At 27.4% G+C, this 21,437-nt stretch overlaps 3 protein-coding genes across 5 annotated transcripts; 2 read left to right on the forward strand and 1 right to left on the reverse strand.

Annotated features, from left to right (window-relative positions):
• Positions 1–369: 369 nt before the first annotated feature.
• On the forward strand, positions 370–11,821 carry LOC132948504 (protein flightless-1). 3 transcript variants are annotated; one of them, XM_061019001.1, is made up of 22 exons: positions 370–510; positions 656–886; positions 1,735–1,845; positions 2,736–2,986; positions 4,420–4,581; positions 5,051–5,271; positions 5,950–6,166; positions 6,252–6,493; positions 6,574–6,662; positions 6,951–7,021; positions 7,086–7,335; positions 7,404–7,589; positions 7,662–7,837; positions 7,901–8,039; positions 8,186–8,358; positions 8,429–8,678; positions 8,748–9,079; positions 9,136–9,375; positions 9,440–9,566; positions 9,633–9,815; positions 10,221–10,334; positions 11,498–11,821. In XM_061019001.1, exons 2-22 carry the CDS (start codon positions 824–826, stop codon positions 11,630–11,632), a joined length of 3,732 nt encoding a protein of 1,243 aa, XP_060874984.1. In that variant the 5' UTR covers positions 370–510; positions 656–823; the 3' UTR covers positions 11,633–11,821. The 3 variants fall into 3 exon arrangements, with proteins under 3 accessions (XP_060874984.1, XP_060874985.1, XP_060874986.1); XM_061019002.1 differs by lacking the exons at positions 10,221–10,334; positions 11,498–11,821 and having other exon boundaries at positions 381–886; positions 9,440–9,570; positions 9,633–9,773; XM_061019003.1 differs by lacking the exons at positions 370–510; positions 656–886; positions 1,735–1,845 and having other exon boundaries at positions 2,875–2,986; positions 4,461–4,581.
• A 1,433-nt stretch (positions 11,822–13,254) lies between these two features.
• LOC132948506 (protein phosphatase PTC7 homolog) lies at positions 13,255–18,581 on the reverse strand. The gene is made up of 4 exons (XM_061019006.1): positions 18,095–18,581; positions 17,715–17,894; positions 14,087–14,542; positions 13,255–13,610 (listed from the first exon to the last, which is right to left on the reverse strand). Exons 1-4 carry the CDS (start codon positions 18,321–18,323, stop codon positions 13,561–13,563), a joined length of 915 nt encoding a protein of 304 aa, XP_060874989.1. The 5' UTR covers positions 18,324–18,581; the 3' UTR covers positions 13,255–13,560.
• A 1,323-nt stretch (positions 18,582–19,904) lies between these two features.
• LOC132948507 (exosome complex component RRP40) lies at positions 19,905–20,822 on the forward strand. Its single transcript, XM_061019007.1, has one exon. It carries the CDS (start codon positions 20,053–20,055, stop codon positions 20,761–20,763), a length of 711 nt encoding a protein of 236 aa, XP_060874990.1. The 5' UTR covers positions 19,905–20,052; the 3' UTR covers positions 20,764–20,822.
• Positions 20,823–21,437: the final 615 nt, after the last annotated feature.

Here is a 21,437-nt window from a genome sequence, read left to right on the forward strand (position 1 = left end):
GTAGTACCTACTACCAAGTACCTACTTTATAGTTTATAATATGGTTACAACGTATTTTGGCGACTCATGTTGTGCACCTGCGCAACACACCACCACCACCTTCACCTATCCCTACCTCAGCACCATATACAGCCATTGCAGAGGGCAGACCATATATATATATATATATATTATTTTATTTATTTTCAATGGTCTACAAAGGCGTTTTGATCCTATAGGAGAGAAAAATATGACCTTGAAAAGGTAATACACCAGTGCAGCCATATCATGCATCCTCTCGTTCTCATATTACCATATATCTTAAATCGTGGATATTACCTATATTATATTTATGCATTATCAAAACTCGCAATCAATTCCTGATAACAGGTAAAAATCGGGACATAGTAATAATAATAATAAATAAGTAAATAATAATAGATGTTTAACTCAGCGTTAAGTTGTTGAGTAATGAGTAATGACAATTTTCTATGCTAATAAATAATGATGAGTAGTTGAGTGTACTGTGTAGTAAGTAGTGTTTTCAATACAATAATTTGTTATAAATATTTCATAAAATGTAATTCATTGTAAAAATACTAAAACGATAATGAATGCATAATTAAACTATTTTATTATTATTCACACCACAACAAACTTAATCTAAGTATTGTAGTATTACAGTTTATTCAACATTTTAGTATGTTGATTGGTGACTAATCAACTAGCCAACTTTTTTGCATTAGAAATAAATATATTAATTATGTGAAGTTAATTTATTAAAAACATTTAATACGGTTTTGTACGACTGTATATCTTACCAACAACATTGCTCAATCTCATAATGGCAAATACTGGTGTATTGCCTTTTGTACGAGGTATAGATTTCAGTAACAATGATTTTAAAGTAAGTATATCCTAATGTTTTGTTGCATAATAACATTCATATATTCAGATGTTTACATTATACATTTGTGTAGTTGGTTTACACCGCGGTACCTACTATTAAAATGGGAAATAATATATTAATTTTGTGTGCTTATAATATTTACAATTGCCAACTTCATACTCGTTGATATTTCATGTTCTATGTGCAATCACATTTAATTAAGAAACAACTGTACACATGCAAAATGTTTCATTTAAAACGCTTGATAAATGATAATTATTTAGTACTATAATAAAATTATATTGGATTCATTTAAATATAAGGCGTATAACAAAACATAAGTAAAATTAAAGAACATTTGAATATTATTCTGTATCTCTATAAAAAAAAATTCCAGAATGATTAGTAATTTTAATTTTATCTGAGATCTATAAATAAAAAATTAAGCTTATACTCTGGGGTGTAATAGAGAGATTTATAAAAAAATGTGTATACGTGGAAAAAATATTAGTATAATCATATTATATTGTCTTTGTGCATAAATATGAGATTATAACTATGTTCAATGATTGTAAAACAATTGACAAAACAGTTTTTCTATAAAATCTTACCCAGTGGCACCAAATCTATAACCTAAGAGGGGCGACCGCACACCCCTTTTTTTTTGTAGGTGGGGTCCGTGGGTATCTCCCTGAAACAATAAAATAAGTATTTATGGTCAGCATAAATATAAAAGGTATGTAGTTGAGTATGGTGCAAAAAGTGGTGGAGAATTAGAAATAATTTTTGCCACCCCAATTTAATTTTAGTTCATACTAAATTGTACTAGTTTTATTACTGTGATTAAAAATTAACTTACTTTTTAGACATCAAAATTTCCTTCTGCTGTTATGTCCATGTCAAGTGTTCAATGGCTGAACTTAAACAGGGTAAAATTACATGAAATCCCAGAAGAAATTGGAAAACTTGGAAAATTAGTATGTATTTCTATAATATTTATGTTTTTTTTTTCTTTATACTTTGTTATATAGAAAATACTCCAGCGCAACAACAACTATTGTATATAACATAATTTCTAATAAAAATACATTATTTAATATCAATATTTTTTTTATTTTTTTCTAAAATTTTTGGTGCTTCAGTAGTAGCTCAATACCAGTTGATTCTTTTATCATTGAACATTCGTTATTTCAAAAAGTATAAGTGATTTTGAAAAAGATTTTACATAATTTCTAGTTGTTAAAAATATATTTATATTTTTTAAGTTTTTTACTTTTTTGAATGACAACACACAGTTTTAATTTAATTTTCCAAAGCAGAATAGTTTTCTAAGTATTTCGATACTTAAAAATAGTTTGTTGACCTCTTAGAAATGCAAATTTCGAAAATCTTTTCTAAGGGGCTCTATATCAAAAAACAAAATTACTGACTAAATTTCATACTTATAGCTCTAGCTGTTCTGGCTAGGCGGTGATGAATTAGTCAGTTAGATAGGACATATTCTTTTATATATGTAGATTATAGAAAATAAATATGCACATAATTGCCAAAAGTTTTAAGTCTAAATTTAATTTTTTTTAGAATTACTACAAGATAAAATAAAATCATTATTTTTTGTTTAAATATCCAATTTTTTGTCAAATTTTGAACTTATAATGTCTATAAAATAAATTGTGCAGAAATACACAATACCTAAATTATCAACATAAATCAAATAAAATTTAAAATTATTAGAATTTTTAGTTACACTATGAAAAACTTGGTTTTAAATTTCAAATCTTAGATATAAATTTAATAGAAACATTTTAAAATACCTATAAAAAGCTTAAAATTGTAATATTTTGTAATTAATTTGTATTTAATATAGGAGCATTTATCAATTGCACATAATAATATTGAAAGATTGTACGGAGAACTTACAGAACTATGTTCATTAAGGTCATTAATTGCTCGTCATAATTGCATTAAAAGTTCTGGTATACCTCAAGAACTCTTTTGCAACAATCAAACTACAACTGAATTGACAACATTGGATTTAAGCCATAACCGATTAACTAGAATACCAGATGGCTTAGAATCATCTTCAAGTCTACTAGTGCTGAATCTATCTCATAATAGGTAATATTTATTTATTTTAAATAATATACACCCAGGTCGGTTCATTGAGTATCGGCTATGGAGCTATGTGAGAAATGTTTTTGGTGGGCCTATTTAGTGGGTGTTAGGTGTTATTTTGGAGCCTCAGAAACAATAATATTTCATGAATTATGGATCCGATAATTTTGATATATCTATTCCATTAATTAATGTTTATGAAGCCTTAGGGTCAGTTGGCCATAATACAAAGTCTGGTCCTGATTTCATATTTTCTATTTCATTTCAAAAATGTCACAATGCACTTTCACGTCCAGTTTATTTTCTTTTTAAGACTAAAAGAAATATTTTTATGAAATTTTTGTATATTTTAAGGTAATTTATTTTAATAATATTATTACAGTAGGTTGATTTAATTTTTACCGAAAGCAATGCATTTATAATAGCATATGTTTACTTTATAAATACATAAACATTTTATTAAAAACAGGAATGGAGTTATAAATAAAGAAACTTAAAGGATATGAAGATATTAGAAATCCAAATTTTTGATAAAAACGTTTAATAAATATTTGGGAGAAGTATGAGGAATGGAAAGTTGGTAACATTATTTAGATCTAGAGGCAGTTTATTAGTTTTGATACTTGTGAGAGAGTGTGTAGTTAAGACAAGGACTGAAAATAAATTTAGACACATCACTAGGAGTATATTATTGTATAATACTGTATGGAACTGTGTAAGAATAAACTTGAGAGTAGATATTTTTTGGCGATCCATTTACTTGCTGTTTCAACATTAATTGAGGATAAGCATACATTTTATGTTAATAAATACTCTACTCCAGCGTTTCTCAAACTGTGGGTCGCGAGTCGCGACTCATTGGTGGGTCGTCAGTCAATTTTTGGTGGGTGATGAAAATTTTTTTGAGTTATATTGATTTCAAGAAATTTATATTAAATTAATATTAAATATACTTATTTAATATATTATTGTGTTATTAAATATATTTATATTATTATAGTAATATAGTACCAAAAATTATGTGGGTAATTAATAATAATTTGTCGTATATTTATTTATTACGACAGGTATTAAGACGCATCATTGTTAAAAATCCTTTTTTTTATAAAAATATATTGATTATAAACCTATAAAATAATAAATACCCAATACAAGTAATAAACAAATTTTGTTTTTATAACTACTTTTTGATAAGTTAAACCATGTGGGTCGTGAACGATTTTTCGGGGGAAATTTGGTAAAAAAAAGATTGAGAACCACTGCTATACTCCAAATAAGAAACACCTACTGCGTCCGAACGGGCGTTGCTTTGTTCCAAATGCTGAACCAAGTGGTTAACTTGATCAGAAAAGCTTCGCCGCCAGACGAAAATTGGTTCCTATTTGGAATAGAAGACAGTTAACAATTATATTAAAAATTTTTTTTTTTTTTTTTAGGATAAGTTCCATTCCTAATCAACTATTTGTTCATTTGACAGATTTATTGTCATTAGATTTAAGCAATAATGAACTACAAACACTTCCTCCACAAATGAGAAGATTAACAAATTTGCAAACATTATTGTTAAATAATAACCCATTAGATCACTTTCAGTTAAGGTAAATATAAATCATACTATCGATTTATACATCTATTTCAAATCACAAAGCCTTTAAAAATGTATCATTAAAAATATTAAATTTGTAAAATACTGTTTACCCCAAAATTTTTTTAACATTTCTCAGAAAACTATTGTTTGAATATAATTGTTTTCTAAAAATATTATTTTTGTTTATAATAAGCAAATCAATATTCCTGGTTAGTGGAAACATCAATATTAAATGTTAAAATTAAAATATTATTTGAAATCTTCTGATACACTTCAAATTCTAAATTTGGGTTTAATATTATCCAAAGTAAATTATTATTTAATTACATTTTATATTAATATAATTATTCGACAATTTGATTAATTAATTTTAATAATTTTTGTCGTATAATATTGTTAATGATACATTTTTTGGAGCTACTGCAAATCTCAAAGATAAGAATTTGTATCAAATCATATATTTATAATTTATTTTCTAGACAATTACCATCTATGAAAACTTTAACAACGCTACATATGCGCAATACTCATCGGAATTTAACTAATATGCCTCCAAGTCTTGAAACGTTGACATCTCTAACGGACTTGGATTTAAGCTGTAATCAACTACCAAAAGTACCAGATGCTCTTTATACCTTGACTAATTTAAAAAGATTAAACCTGTCATCAAATCTTATCATAGAGCTTTCATTGGCATTAGGTATATTTTTCTTAGTATTAAATACATATATTTAATTGTAGTTGTTAGTTAATTATGTGTGAACAATTATTAAATGTTTTGAATTAATTGCTAAGGTATACATGTGTATTAATGCATATGAATATGTATTTTTAATTGTTTTAAAGTTCATTAACCGAAAGCAGCTGCTTATCATTACAATTAAATTTTATAAATAAAGTTAAAGAGTACTTTTCGGTAATAGTGACTACTAACAACTCTTATGTATTGTTGGGCAGAGGAGCTGATTTCTGTAAAATAGGGTCAACAAGAACTTAATATTTAGTTTAATACTTAGATTTTCTAGGACTCTAGTCCCCGTAACTATTCAATCCTAGTTAAGCTCATAGATAACCAAATTGCGATACCCGACTATCGTCGGTAGTCGCGGTAACCAAAAATTACCAGTTTGAGTATTAAAAATATATTGTGCATGAGCATATTTTATCAATTAATTTTAAACTTAATTTTTTCAATTCAATAACTCATGGTAATGAAATGAAACAATTACTTAAAAACAAACCTTATTAATTGAGAATAATTATCCTGAAGAATATTCCTGCCAATATACAACAAATCATTTTAATACTTTTATATTCTATCTCTAAACATAATTTTTTAAGTATTTTTATTTTATTTTATAAATTATTTTTTTTTTAGAGGTTTGGCAGGAACTTGAAGTTCTTCAACTTTCCGACAATGAATTGACATCTTTACCAGCTTCACTTTGTAAGCTATCATCGCTTAAACGGTTATATGTAAATTACAATAAACTTGATTTTGATGGTATTCCTTCTGGAATTGGTAAATTATCTGCATTGGAAGTCTTTTCTGCTTGTGGAAATTTATTAGAAATGATTCCAGAAGGTTTATGTAGGTAAGTAATTATTGTTTTATTCTGGAAAATAGTAATATAGCTATATTATATTATATTAAATAATCGTTTTATATTATTTTTATAGATGTGGTAGCTTAAAAAAACTCTTGCTTGGCTCTAATAAACTAATTACGTTACCTGATACGATTCACTTATTAAAAGATATAGAAGTACTTGATTTAAGTAATAATCCACACTTAATAATGCCACCAAAACCTACTAGTATGGCAACTGATGGATTGCAATTTTATAATATTGATTTTTCTCTACAAAACCAATTGAGACTTGCTGGAGCTGTAGTTCCGAATTCTATACAGCCAACTCAAAGTAGGTTTTTTTAACTGACATAATTAACATTTAATATTAAATTTAAATTTATCAAATAACTTAAGATTTTTCATGTATAGCTTCTAGCCGTGATCCAATTGCTCGTAAATTAAGATTACGGAGAAGTAAAAGGGATCATGAAGAAGAAAAACAAGCAAAAATTCTCAAAGTATTTGAATATAATTATCTTTTTATTAAATGAAATTTAACGGAAATTATTGGATGATTTGAATATATTATTTATTTAATATAACTTCTTAGATAATAATAGTCATTGAATATTTATTAATCATTTTAAATTATAGTATTAGTTTTGTAAAATTGAAAATTGAGAATCACCCTATTTAATGGTAATTTCTTAGAATTATTATATGTTTAAAAAAATTAATATATTTGATTTGATGTTTCCGATGCACGTTTTTAGTGTAAAGTATGATTGATAGTTTATACTTTATAGGGTATGCAAGACATAGCAAATGATAAAAACAATGAAACTTTTGATGATTGTATAAAAGCAGAGTCATTAAAGTAATTAAAAATATTGATGTTTTATTATTTGGATAAATTATATATTCTTATAAAAATATTTCAGACCTAAAAGATGGGATGAAGGATTAGAAAAGCCTGCGGTTGATTACGGTGAATTATTTGAAGATGGAACTGGTAGACTTCCTGGCCTTAGTGTTTGGGAAATAGAAAATTTTTTGCCAAACTTGGTTGATGAAGTAGCTTATGGAAAACTTTATAGAGGAGATTGTTATATTGTTCTTCACACAACCATTAATGTTACATCAGATAGTTTATGTTGGAAAATTTTTTTCTGGATTGGAGATAACGCTTCTGTTAGTAAAGTTTTAAATATTTAAATAAGTTATAATATTGAATTAATTTTTGAAAATGTTACATACAGCTTGATAAACGAGCTTGCGCTGCTATACATGCTGTTAATTTAAGAAACTTTTTGGGAGCTGAATGTAGGACTATACGTGAAGAATTAGGTGAGGAATCAGAAGAGTTTTTATCATTATTTGATTCACCATTGGTTTATATTGATGGAGGTCGTACTGCTAGTGGATTTTATACAGTTGAAGATATTGTATGTTGTCTTATTATAATTAATTAGTAATTTAAATGTATAATAAATGTGTTTCCCTAAATTTATTTGTAGACTTATTTTACACGCATGTTTAGAGTACATGCTCATGGAACTTCTGTACATTTAGAACCAGTTAAATTATGTTATACATCCTTGGACATTGGATATGTATTTATTTTGGATGCGGGTTTATCAATTTTTCTATGGCAAGGTACTAAAGCAAAGAACACCCTTAAATCAAAGGCGAGGTAAATTGGTTTAAATAGTAAATTATTAAGTTACATCCAAAGCGTAAATGTACATTTTTAAAGATTATTGGCTGAAAAAATTAACAAAAATGAAAGAAAAAATAGTGCAGAAATATTCATTGAAGAATTTGGCGAAGAAAGTAAAGAATTTCGTGATTTGTTAGAAATGAATGATACATTTGACTCTTCTGTTGATATTCAAGTAAGTAATATTTGTTTCATAAAATAATATTTTCAAGTTTTAGTATGTAAACATAGTAATTAGGCTAAAATTGTAGTTGTAGTATTTTTACAATCATCAGATTGTGTTAAAATCTTTTAATATTATATATTTTTATTTTATTTTAGGCTAATGTGGATGAAAACTTTGAACCACCATGTCCTCGTTTATATCAGGTTAAATTGGGTATGGGCTACTTAGAACTGCCTCAAGTTGAAATATTACATAATACTTTAGAGCATTCACTTTTAAATTCTAAAAATGTTTATATTCTTGATTCATCTACTGACTTATACGTTTGGTAACATGATTGAATTGTTTAAATGTATTGAACTATATAATTTAAAGTTATTTATTATATTTAACTGAAGGTTTGGAAAAAAGTCAACACGGTTGGTGAGAGCAGCTGCTGTCAAGCTCTCTCAAGAATTATTTGCTATGATTGAACGTCCAGATTATGCATTAACAATGCGAATTCAAGAAGGAAACGAACATCAAATATTTAAAATAAGATTTGTTGGGTGGGAAGAAGTTATTGCAGTAGATTTTACGCGAACTGCAGAATCAGTTCAAAAAACTGGTGCAGACCTAACTAAATGGGCTATGAAACAAGAAACTAAAGTAATCATTACTAATAACATTTTGTATTTTTAATATCTTTATAACAATGTTCTATGTTATTCTTAAAAGCATGATTTAGCAGCATTATTTACTCCACGTCAACCACCAATGTTGTTTAACGAAGCATTACAGCTAATGCAAGACTGGAATGATGATTTAGACCAAATGGAGTCTTTTGTTTTGGAAGGGAAAAAGTTTGTGAGATTACCTGAAGATGAACTAGGACAATTTTATAGCAAAGATTGTTATGTATTCTTGTGTCGTTATTGGGTACCTGTTGATGATGAAGAAGGAAACGAAGATAATATATCAGATGGTCAGCCTGAAGATTTCCAATGTGTTGTATATTTTTGGCAAGGACGAGATGCGTCAAATATGGGCTGGCTGACATTTACTTTTAGGTAATTTAAATATTTTATTTCAAACTCTTTTTTTAATTTTAATTGTATTGTTTTAGCTTGGAGAAACAATTTAAAGCTATGCTTGGCGAAAAACTAGAAGTAATTCGTACTCATCAACAACAAGAAAATATTAAATTTTTGTCTCATTTTAAAAGAAAATTTGTTATACATTCTGGTAAAAGAAAAGTAAAACCACCACCTGTACAACTTTATCATTTAAGGTCTAATGGTAGTGCACTCTATTCAAGACTCATTGAAATAAAACCAGATGCAAGAAATTTAAATTCAGCATTTTGGTAATTTAATTTACATTATACCTTAGTATTAGCTCAACTGATTTTTTTTATTGTAAATTTACAGTTATATTTTAAAAGTAAAATTTGATCAAGAAGATTCTAATGGAATTGTATATTTATGGGTTGGATCCAAAACTGACCCAGAAGATATAAAATTAGCGGAAGAAATTGCTGATGATATGTTTAATGATGCAAGTATTACAAATATCAATAATTAATGTTTATTAAAATAATAATTAAATCATCTTAACTATCAGGCATGGACTAGTTTACAAGTAATAAATGAAGGAGAAGAACCTAATAACTTTTTCTGGGTAGCATTGGGCGGTGAAAAACCTTATGAACAAGATGCTGAATATATGAAATTTACTAGACTATTTCGATGTTCTAATGAAAAAGGATATTTCACTATATCAGAAAAATGTTCAGATTTTTGTCAGGTAAGTGTTAACTTTTTACATAATGGCAGTATAACTAATTTTTTTATAATGTATGAAGATAACATTTGTTTTCATCTAAATGCATTAGTGTTCATGCTTAATTTAATTCTTATAGTTCAGGGGTGGCCAGCAATAAGAGGCGTGAGCGTGCGGCTCAATATAATTAAAAATAATATGAAGAGCAGGAAAAGAAATAATACCTATTAATTATTATATTAGTAAAACTTTTAAGATACAAGTTGCATGAGTCTATGATGCCAGTCACAGTTTGGCCACCCTTGTTATAGTTACTAAAAAAGTATTTTACTGGAATATATTTAGGATTTCAAACTATTATTTACTTTTCTTATTTTGATTTTTTTTTTTGTACTGTTGAATAAAATATATAGACATGATTAATTTTAGGATGATTTAGCTGATGATGATATAATGGTGCTTGACAATGGGGAACAGGTCTTTTTATGGCTTGGTGCTAGAAGCAGCGAAGTTGAAATAAAATTAGCTTATAAATCTGCTCAGGTATTATATTTCATATAAATATTGAGTTAATTAAAGTATTTAATAATCATTTTAATGTAGGATATTTGTATTAGTGAATGTTAAAAACTTTTATCAAGATAAAATAACAAGGTAGATGGTAACTACTGGAAATATTGGCAGGTCTTAAGCATATCATTGTATCTAGTTTGTCTTATAAATTTTAATACACTTCATATTGTATTCTAATCATGATAACCAATGGGAAGCGGCAAACTGGGTACTAATGGATGTTGTGGTAATCCTAGCATTAAATTGCCATCATACCTTGTTATTATATCATGTATTATATTATAAAGTTAATTAACAAATTACTAATTTGTGAGTAATAACCAAGGTTCGTAAGTTCATTCCCTAAAAATGCCTAGTTAAGCATGCACTTATGCATTAAAAACTGGCCAAATATGCATTGAAATATGCCTTAAAAAGTTCAGAAATATGAATTTTAAATTTTGTAGGCTCTAAAAATCTAAAACTATACAGTAAAATTATGCGAATAAAAAAAGAAAAAAATCATAAGTAATTTTTAGGATAATAAGAAATTTCAATTCATAATTTTAAAAGTTATGTTTAAATGTTTTATTTGTTAAAAAGTAATTACAAAAAATATATATTAATAAATATTAATCTAATCAAATAAATATTCAGTCAGTCGTTCATTCAAATCTGAAAATTTTAAAACAGTTCCTACATATTTTATAGAATGCCAAAATATAATGTGTTGTATTTTTCATCAAATTTTGGCAAAAATATACTATATAAGAACAATAAAATAGAAAAACGCATGAATATGCCAATTAGGCAAAAATCTCTAATTATTATTAAATACAACTTAGCAAGATTGATATGCAAATTCATGAACTTACTAAATAACTATTGAGTAATATTTGATATTGAATTAAATACTGGTATCCAAATACTTCTACCTGATCACTGAATTTTTAAAATATTAATTGCTGTTAAATCAATATACAAGGTCAATAAAATTATTTTCCCTAATAATACATTTTTTTTTTATCCAGAAAAATCTTTGATTATCTGATCTAATGAAACAAAATAACTGTTTTATATACATTAAACTTTTTATATATAAGCATATAACTAAGTATTTTCATTTAAGCATTTATAAATATCATTTTTTATAGGTTTATATACAACATCTAAGAGTTAAACAACCAGAAAAACTACGTAAATTGATGTTGGCATTAAAAAACAAGGAATCGCGTAGATTTACAAAATGTTTTCATGGCTGGAGCTCACATAAAAAAACACCAGAATAGTTATAGTGTTACAGAAGTTAATTGCTACTTAAATTACACTTTTATAGATTATAAAAGAATTTTTAATGTTCTTCCAACACTTTTTCCTCCTATAATAATATTGATAGATACATAGTAAATTAATATTATATTTATATGTAAACTTAAATGTATTAAACATAAATTAAATAATTATTCATTAGTCCAGTATTGTGATATTCAGATTTTCTTTTTAAAAATCAAGGTCCATTGAATATTATCTTTTTCTTTAATATTGTGTGAAGCCAGACTAATGGTAATTAATTTTTTGTATTGCGGTGAAATAAAAGTTGTTCAACTGAACATCCAAAGATTACACTAATAAATACAATTGTTGTGAAGTTCTGACAATCCAAAAATTTAAAAATAGAATTACAGAGTACTCTCGGTAACTAAAAGCTCACGGAGGAAAAAATATTGAGTTATCAAAATCTTAATGTGTTATTACTTGTTGTTATATGAAGGGGAATTTTATTTGTTCGACATGTCGAGAAATTTGAGTTATTGAGAGTACACTGTATTATTAATTCAGAATTTGTTTTATCCTCAACATTTTGATGATTGTTAAGTTCCAATATAATTTAAAAAATAACTTTTCGAATTTGAAATTTTAGTACTACCATAACCCAGTAAAAAGTGAATTTTTTGTGTATTTAATTATTTTAATAATCCCAGTGTCTTTATTTGAATTTTTTACGAGTTATTTAGTTTAATTTAATTATTTGTATTAATACATTTTGTAAATAATAACATTTTAAAAAATCTGGTAGCAACTCTGCTGTATGTTAGGTTTTGAGTCTATACTCTATTCAGAAAAAGACGACACCAGGCGGTTTTGCTACGTAAATCTGGTGTGCTCTTATTCTGAATAGACTATACTTGCTATTTAGAAGTTTGTTGTAATAGGTGTGTTAAATATTTGAATTCAATGGTAAATGGTAACATGAAAATTGAACCTGAACAGAAACGGTGTGTCATCCTCTATTTTCTAAACACCATTAGAGTGCCAAATAGACCTCCGAACTGGGCTTTCGGGCATACGCCCAGAGATAGCATAATATGAAAAAAAAATGACTGTGCATACTGGTATAAATAAGCATTAATAAAAATTACTGCTATGTAAAGTTTAAGAATGTATAAATAATAATTTATATGTATGTAAAGACTATCCTACCACTACTCTTGTAGCTGTCAATCCAAAAATGATGTTCTATTGACTAATAGGCAATAGCATAATTTAATTTAGTTATTTTCCACTACATTTAACTCGATAGTTTGAGATTGGCTTGAAATAAAAAATGTGATCAATAATGGTGGTTCACTGTTTCATATTTATGACTAGGGAACGGATTTTATTGTAAATACATATTTTTATTGAAGTGAGAAATTTTTAATCTAAAAAAAAAATGTATACTATTTAGATTATTCCAATTGAAATATTTTGTCAATATTAAAGGAAAAGTACATATTTCTTGATTTTCATTTGCATATTATGCATATTTAATATATTCAAAGTTTTAAAAGAAATTAATTAATCAAACTATTTAACTAGTAAGATTATTATGTACTTAAAAAACTGATTGTAGAATTATAAAAGTATTATATAACTATATTATAAAAACTCATTTTTATTTCAATTTCTATTATGTATATATACAATCATATTTACATATAATCTGATAAACATTGTTTTTTTTTAATTAAAAAATTGTTTATGCATAACAAAGGTGCAAAGACAATAGAATAAGCAACACACTTGTTCATTTTGTTAAATTAATAGATTCTAAACACTTTTTACACTATAACATAATTCATTGACATTATATAATTATGGTTTAATTTAAAACATAAGCTAGATGCTCCCTAACAAGTTTACTTTCAATCTATTTTTAGTATTTTTCCATTTACATTTACATGGCAATGGTTGCTAGAAGCACAGTGATGTCATCAGGTTTTCCACCTATAAAAATATAAAAACAATACGATAAACACAACTAAGTTAGTTATTATAAATAAACAATAATAAGAAAATTGTAAATAAAAATTAATTTAAAAACCTCAGATCTTCATAAGAAAATATCTGAGAACTTTAACTCATATAGATTAAAGATTAATGCTAAGTACCAGTAGCATTTTACATGATCATACTATTTGTTTCAAAATAATGTATTTTGAATTGAATTGGGAAAAACAATAATGAAAATGTATTTTTAATTATAATAATTTAACATTTCTATGATAAGAAAAATACTACTATGAAGTACTTTATTTTGAAGTGCTAAGAAAGATTTTTCAAATTATTTTGGGTATAACTCGTTACTTTGTGAATTCGAGTAAATGCCAGTTTTAAGATATCCTACTCAAGTACCATGACCATTTTAATATTAACCCAGTTCCAGCTTAATATATAAGTACTGTTTAATAATATTGTCATACCGACTGTGTTGATTCCGTTAGCTTGAGCAGAAAGAGCAAATGGTGATAAGAAAGACCTATCAAAGGCTAATATTCTAGCCATCCATGCAATTGTGTTAGCAGCACATTGCAATTTCGTAGGATCACGAACGCCTTCAACTTGACTTAATTCTTTCAATAACAAATGGTCAGGAACATTATCAAAAACTCCGTCGGTGGCTAAAAGAATGACATCTCCATTCTCAACAGCAAAATCTGAAGTATCAGCCGAGTCTGGGCTGTCACTTAATACTTGACCATTGTGAGCAGGAGGTGGAACTGATAATTGATAGGGAGTATTAAAATAGTGTTGTTGTTCTTCAGAACGATGGACAACATGTCCGCCACGAACTACCATAAAACCGCTATCACCAATATTGGCTGTATAGATACTGGAGGTCTCTTTGTTTAGCACCACTACACACGCAGTACTACTTCCTGTAAATCATAATTATAATATCCATAATTAACAGTTTGACAATTTGTACAACATATAACATATAACATGGATTTTTTCATTGTTTTGTAATTTGGTTAGGTTATTTTAATTTTAAAAGTGGTCATGCATAAACTATATTATATCACACAAGTAAATTACCAATTGTTAATAGTAATTTTACATCTAAATTATAAATTTCATATTACAAGAACAAAAATATTTTTATCTCCAACATTTTACTTTTATTTAACTGGGGCACTGGGCATATTAATATATTTTATTTTAAAGTACATTTGTGAAAATATCGCATCATAGTTAAAAAAAATTTAGATGTGCACTTGAAAACTATGTTTTATAGTAGAAAACTAAAATTAATCAAGGTAATTTAATCATGTTTCCACGTACTGCTTTACTAGTTGCGGATGACAACATTTTGTCATTAATAGTCGAGTCTATCACATTGTTAGAAGTAAAAATGAATAAATATTTTCCAAGTATTAATATTAAAAATTATGACTGGGTACGAGACCCTTTTAATGTGTCTATTAGTGACTTGGTTGATTTAAAACTTGTTGAAGAAGAAAATCTCTGTTCAATTAAAAATGATCGAACATTGCAGTTGAAATTCAAAGAGATCACTCTCAATAAATTCTGGATATATGTTTCTAAAGAATATCCAGAGATATCTATAAAAGCACTGACTATTCTTTTGCCGTTCTCAACCTCATATCTTTGTGAACAAGGGTTTTCAGCGCTTGCGAATATAAAAAATAAAAAATGAGAAAAACTAAATTCAGTGGAAGAAGAAATGAGGGTATGTCTGTCAACTATTCGTCCAAGAATTAAAAATATTTGTAACGCCCATCAGGCACACATTTCTCATTAAATGTACCTATGTATAAACTACACTTTTTTTTGTAAATAAATTTAATAACTAATTATACTGTAATTGTAATATTAATAAATAAATAATAATAATTTCTAATTAAATGTATATAAAATTATAATTAATTCAAAACAATTTTGTTCATCTAAAAAAAGGTCAGTGTGCCGTGAAAATTTTTTGAAGTGTACGGTGTGCCGTGTATAAAAAAAGTTTGAAAACCACTGTTTTATACAGTTGATGTTTTTTTTATTAATTAACAAAAGTAATATTCTAATAAATTGCAACTATTTTGTATTACACATTTCATCCACAGCCAAACAGCCTACAGCTAGGAACAAGACCGGATTCTGAGTTAAATATCCTATAAAATTAACGTAGCAAACACAAATATTATTAATATTGTTCTTATAATTTACATTTAAGTTTGATAGTAGGTATCAATATTATATTAAATCTAACCACTAAAAATTGGTTCAGCTGAAATCAAATCAAAATAATTGTCAAATATAACAATAATTGTCTACATAAAAAATAATTTCATTTATTTTTGACCGTGCTTACTGCTGCGAACAGTACTGTCTGAAACTTGTTTAAAAAGAGGGAAATTAGGTAACCGCTCTAGTGTAAAATAGGATTTGAGGGTATCTCGTTAATGAGTAGGCACTTTAATGTATGTATTAAATTTGAACTCAATTTTAAATCATTGTACACAAAGTCTAGGAATCTAAGCAAAGACCTTATTAAGGTTACTAAACAATGATTATAATGATAATATTATAATTGTAATTAATGTTTGTATATTGACCAGTGACCACCAAAAAGTACCAACTAGATCTGGTATTCTACTAGAAACTTCCATTAAAGTAGATCTGTACATTTTTTTCTACTGGAAAAAGTGTCATCAGACACAATAATAGAAAAATAAAATTGTATTATCAATACTTCCATTTCTCTACTCATAATCTAATAAATATTAAATATTTCTAGTTAACTATCATTGAACCTTTTTTACAAAGTACCTATAATAATATAATATACATAATATAGCTATATTAACAATGTTATAAAAAATACCTATGTATTAAATAATAAATATTATTTGTCTTGCCTATATTTTACTGTTACTGTTATTTTATGGGACACTAGTAAGTATGCTATGTAAAATATGACCCAAAAATTATTCATTTATTCATGATAATTCATCCCAAATTGTTTTTTATTAAGGAGATTGATGCTGAATATCTATATTTTTTTACTATTGTAACAATAAAACTATAAAAACAATTATAAATCTGAAAATATATTTGAATTTGTTGAGAAGTTTAATTAAGATCGATCATCTCAAGTTATGCAGATTCTTATATAACCCCTTAAATAGACATTGACTATATATTGGTGACATGTATCATGTGCAGGAGTGTTCTACTATTTCTTTTACACTAAGGTCACTTTACGCAGTAGAGTAGAATAAGCCCAGAACTTTAGCCTTTAAGGGGATTCCATACCGTGATTTTCTGTTTTTGTCTAACACACGCGCGACATAGTATTTTAGACGTGTTTTTTGCCAAACATATCAATTGATCTAATGAAGTGATAAGAATTCTGAAAACAGATTTGAATTTGTCATAAAGTCTACTTGAAATCAACTTTCACACAATTTTGATTTTTTGATTTTTGCTTCTCCAAATGTTTAAATACTCTTTTTTAATATGAAATTTTCTGGAATTTGAGGGATAATATCAAAAATGTGGCAAATTTGATTTCAAGTAGACTTGATGACGAATTCAAATCTGTTTTCAGAATTCTTATTGCTTCAATAGATCAATTGGAATGTTTGGCAAAAAACACGTCTAAAATACTATGACGCACTTGTCTTGTGTTAGACAAAAACAGAAAATCATGGTATCGAATTCCCTAAATACTTGTTAACTTATGATTCAAGTAACAGAATTTATTGTTTTAATTTGATAAGTATTGTAGAATTAAATTTGTTTTTTTTATAAAATAACTAATTGGAGAACATTTGTACTTTTTAATAATTATTTATTTTAAATTGTTAACTTGTTTTTCTTTGTTACAGCTCACAAAAATGACCATACTAGATACAAAAAATTTTTAAACATAACCTACCATACATTTTTAGCCTCTGATCACAAAATATAACAATTCTGATATTGTAAAAAATAAATATATATTGGTCCAGTGCATTCATAATTAAATATACAATTGAAAACTATATTATCTAAATGAAAGCGTTCATATATATACACCAAAAACTTTCTTACCTAAAATTGGTTGTTTATTTTCAAGTAACTCGTAATAACTTTGAGCTAATAATTTATTTGGTTCATTTGGCTTAACTTTTCCCAAAGATACAAGTCTCTCACATGTTGTCATGAGAAAACTTGAAAATTCTCCTGGGTCAATGCCATAGTGGCGCCAACCGCCAACACCATCAGCTACACCTATTAAATTTAATAGGAATAACCAGATATTTATTTTGTCAAGATATTTTTAAGATTAATTACAATATTTTAACTATAAAAAACACATTATTTCTTTGTGTCAATCATATCATGCGTGTAAACATTGTTATTTATATATCGTAATAAAATTTCTAATTCAAAAAAGCATATAATAGTATATTTAAAAAATATAAAAATACCTAGTACATCAATTGCTTTTCCTTTAGCAGAAAACCAAGCATCATCTCCAAATTTCCCTTTAACCGGAGGATGTTTACGCGAAGATTCTTTAGGAAAACCACATACAGCATAAAGGAATGAAGGCTCACGTTTCTTATTTACGTGTTCAGAATTTGAAGGAGCCAAATTAGTGAAGCCATTCCATAGAGCACGGGAAATCAGTCTACCAGTAGTAACTATTTGCTGCATTATTTATTTAAACTAAAGTTGTCATTGTGCTCACCGATCTTAAAACATGAACATAATTATGATGAACTTTTAACACAGTTAAACTGGAAAGTTAAAAATTAAAACGTATCTGAATTTTGACTAAATAATGTGTAAGATATGTATTTTTAACTTAAACAAAAAAAAAATTACATTCGCTTCTCAGCCTAAATAACTATTGGTAAAATGTCTGAAAAGAGCTGCGATTCAACATATTATTTCATTTAATGTTATCAATTTTTAAGTCTTATCATTTATTTTTTATTAACATAAAGATTAAAGACAAGGAGACCAAACTCCGAAATAAGTCCCACAATCACAGATAATGTAGACCACCATAATTATTTTCAGAATTACAGTAAAAAATCTGGTGTTTCTCGCATTTTGCGGTATTTGGCTAAAATGCACTTTACCACCCTATACAAATTTTTTCGATTTTTTTTGTTGGAACTTACTCATTTTAACTATTTAAGAACAATGGTACAATCAGAATTTGTCGGTCGGACTTAGTTTTGAAGTTATGGCCTTTGGAAGTTGGCAATTTTACGTTTTTTACGCATGAGCGCAACGTTACGTTTGTCATGTCTTTTTATCGTTGTCCGAGCGCAGTGCAGCGAGCGAGTGGCAACGCTACTGCAATATGTGTTTTTCAACAACTTTGTTTAATACCGAAGCCTACCCAAGGTGGTTTTACACAGCAAATCGGGGGATATTTTCGATTTTTTGTCCAAGCGCAGCGTACAGCGCTGATTGTGCAAATTGTGATTTCAACATTATTCTTAAGTCGTTAAAACACGTAAAAAAAAAATTTGAAATTAATTATAGGCACAGCGCGCGGCATTAACGTAGTGTGGCGCGCATGTGTATAAACATAATAACGCAAACTTTGGTTGGCTATAACTTCTAAAATAATGGTCTCCGAAAAATTCTGATTGCAGCATTGTTCCTAAAAAGTTAATATAAGTAAGTTCCAAAAGAAAAAATTGAAAAATTTGCATGGGGAGATCAAGTGCATTTGTTCCCAGGTTTTTTGTTGATTGGCTGTAACTTGGTCAATTTTGGACTTAGAAAGTTCGTTAAACAACCAAAATGTATTAAAAATTAGGCAAAAAATAATTAATGGTTAAACTAGGTGGTTTCCATTAAAGAAAAAAAATTGTACTGCGCATGCGCAAGTCTAATTTAGTTAAAAATATTCAAAGGCTATAAAAAGGTGTATTTTTATGTCATGACAATCAACAAGAAAGCAGAATTCAAATTGTAGGGCTCTACCTCTACGCAAATATATTGAGTGTTGAAGTGTTCTCAATATTAGCGTTTACACGCTGGCTGTATGTCTATATGTATTATGTAATAATCAGATTATCAGAAATATATAATAATTATTATATAATATATCTGTGGATTATTCCACTGTAGCAGTTTGTTTTCAAACTGAGGCGGGACATCGCCACAATTTTTCCCTCTTAACGGCACCACTGATGCGGCAGTGCGTATTCTATCTATTCTGTGGTTGGACCGTTCACATTATCCTTTATCAATTACTAGTAAATAATGCAATACTGGAATTTTTTGTTTTTTGTTCGGTACTTCCGTTTTTCTATCAATTATCATCTATCTGCTCTAGTTCTCGTCTTCTCGTTCTTACTTCTTAAGCGTTATTCCGTCCTTTCATGCTCTAGAATTTTATATTTTTAATCAACAGGTAACGATGACTTCGGTGGATTTTAATAACGTTGTGTTACCGGGCAATGACGTCTCTCATATAGTTCTTAAAGGAGACAACTGTAAAAGAAGTGAAAAAACTATTGGTCCTGGATTGAAGAGTGTCGACAACAAAATAATCGTATGTAACGGTGGTGTACTGAGGTGTAAAGATGAAAAATACTTTTGGATAGAATATTTTAAAAAAAAATACATACCAGCTAAGGATGATGTTGTAGTGGGAATAGTGGCCGCTAAAACATCCGAAATGTATAAAGTTGATATCGGAGCTTCTGAACTTGCTACTCTTCCATACTTAGCGTTTACAAATGCTACCAAAAAAAATAGACCTGACATTAAAGTGGGGAATGTCGTAGCTGCTAAGATTAAAATGGCAACACCTTTTATGGAATCTGAGATCAGTTGTGTAGAATATGCTAACAGCATAATTCTTGGTCAGTTAGAAAATGGTTTTTTAATTAATGTTAGTTTAAATTATGCATTGAGACTAAGGAAATCAAATTCAAAACTACTTTATCAACTTGGACAGATGGTTCCCTATGAAATTGTCATTGGGGCAAATGGAAAGATTTGGATTCATAGTGCGTCAATACGAACAACAATCGCTATAGGAAATGCTATACTTAATGCAGAACATCTAGAAGAAGAAGGTATTCAACAGTTAGTCAAGAATTTTAATAAAAGTTTAAATATTTGAAAATGTATTTTTTACTGTAAATTTACTATTTAATCAATATAAGATGATTTTATTTTTAAGATATAAGAGCTATTTATATTATAAGTACGATCTGAAGACCTGTAAACAACTCTTGGTATCAATGGCAACTCCGTGAAGGGCTACTAGGGGCTGTGGGGCTATATCTAAAGAAATATACAGCTACAAAAAAAACTTCCATCAACATTTTTCTGAAAATTATGACAGACCCCCCCCCTCCCCACCAACGATGTCATAGGAGCCGCCCCTGCATAGAATATACTATATACATATTTATTGAATTGTAGAAAATGTTCTATTTAGATTCTATAGCTTAATTAATAGAATCAAATTGAAAAAAAAAATTATGTTTATTATGCACATAGTATGCAATTGAAATCGAAAGTATAATAATTTTTGTACTATTTGACAAAAAAATAATATGTTGTATTGTAAGTATGGAATTCAATATTGCTATTTAGGAATCATTGATTCGAGTGTATCTAAAATATCATTAATATGAAATAAAAATAGTAAATAATATATCTTATCAAAAAGTTACCATACAGTTAATTTGTAAATGTTGAACTTTCTTTTTAATTATATTTTTTAGTTCAATATTTAAATATAGTTTCAATACCTATTTGTTATTATTTAAACTGTTCTCTCAGACAAAC

The sequence above is a fragment of the Metopolophium dirhodum genome, chromosome 7, assembly GCF_019925205.1.
Source record: "Metopolophium dirhodum isolate CAU chromosome 7, ASM1992520v1, whole genome shotgun sequence".
Classification (NCBI taxonomy): Eukaryota; Metazoa; Arthropoda; class Insecta; order Hemiptera; family Aphididae; genus Metopolophium; species Metopolophium dirhodum.

Excerpts from the sequence above, each read along its gene's own strand:
- LOC132948504 (XM_061019001.1), top strand. The coding sequence starts at position 824 with ATGGCAAATACTGGTGTATTGCCTTTTGTACGAGGTATAGATTTCAGT. Across the intron at positions 8,040-8,185 it reads ACTCTTCTGTTGATATTCAA|GCTAATGTGGATGAAAACTT; the intron begins GTAAGTAATATT and ends ATTTTATTTTAG. Across the intron at positions 10,335-11,497 it reads TAGCTTATAAATCTGCTCAG|GTTTATATACAACATCTAAG; the intron begins GTATTATATTTC and ends CATTTTTTATAG.
- LOC132948506 (XM_061019006.1), bottom strand. The coding sequence starts at position 18,323 with ATGCAGCAAATAGTTACTACTGGTAGACTGATTTCCCGTGCTCTATGG. Across the intron at positions 17,895-18,094 it reads AAAAGCAATTGATGTACTAG|GTGTAGCTGATGGTGTTGGC; the intron begins GTATTTTTATAT and ends TAAATTTAATAG. Across the intron at positions 14,543-17,714 it reads AAATAAACAACCAATTTTAG|GAAGTAGTACTGCGTGTGTA; the intron begins GTAAGAAAGTTT and ends TATGATTTACAG.
- LOC132948507 (XM_061019007.1), top strand. The coding sequence starts at position 20,053 with ATGACTTCGGTGGATTTTAATAACGTTGTGTTACCGGGCAATGACGTC.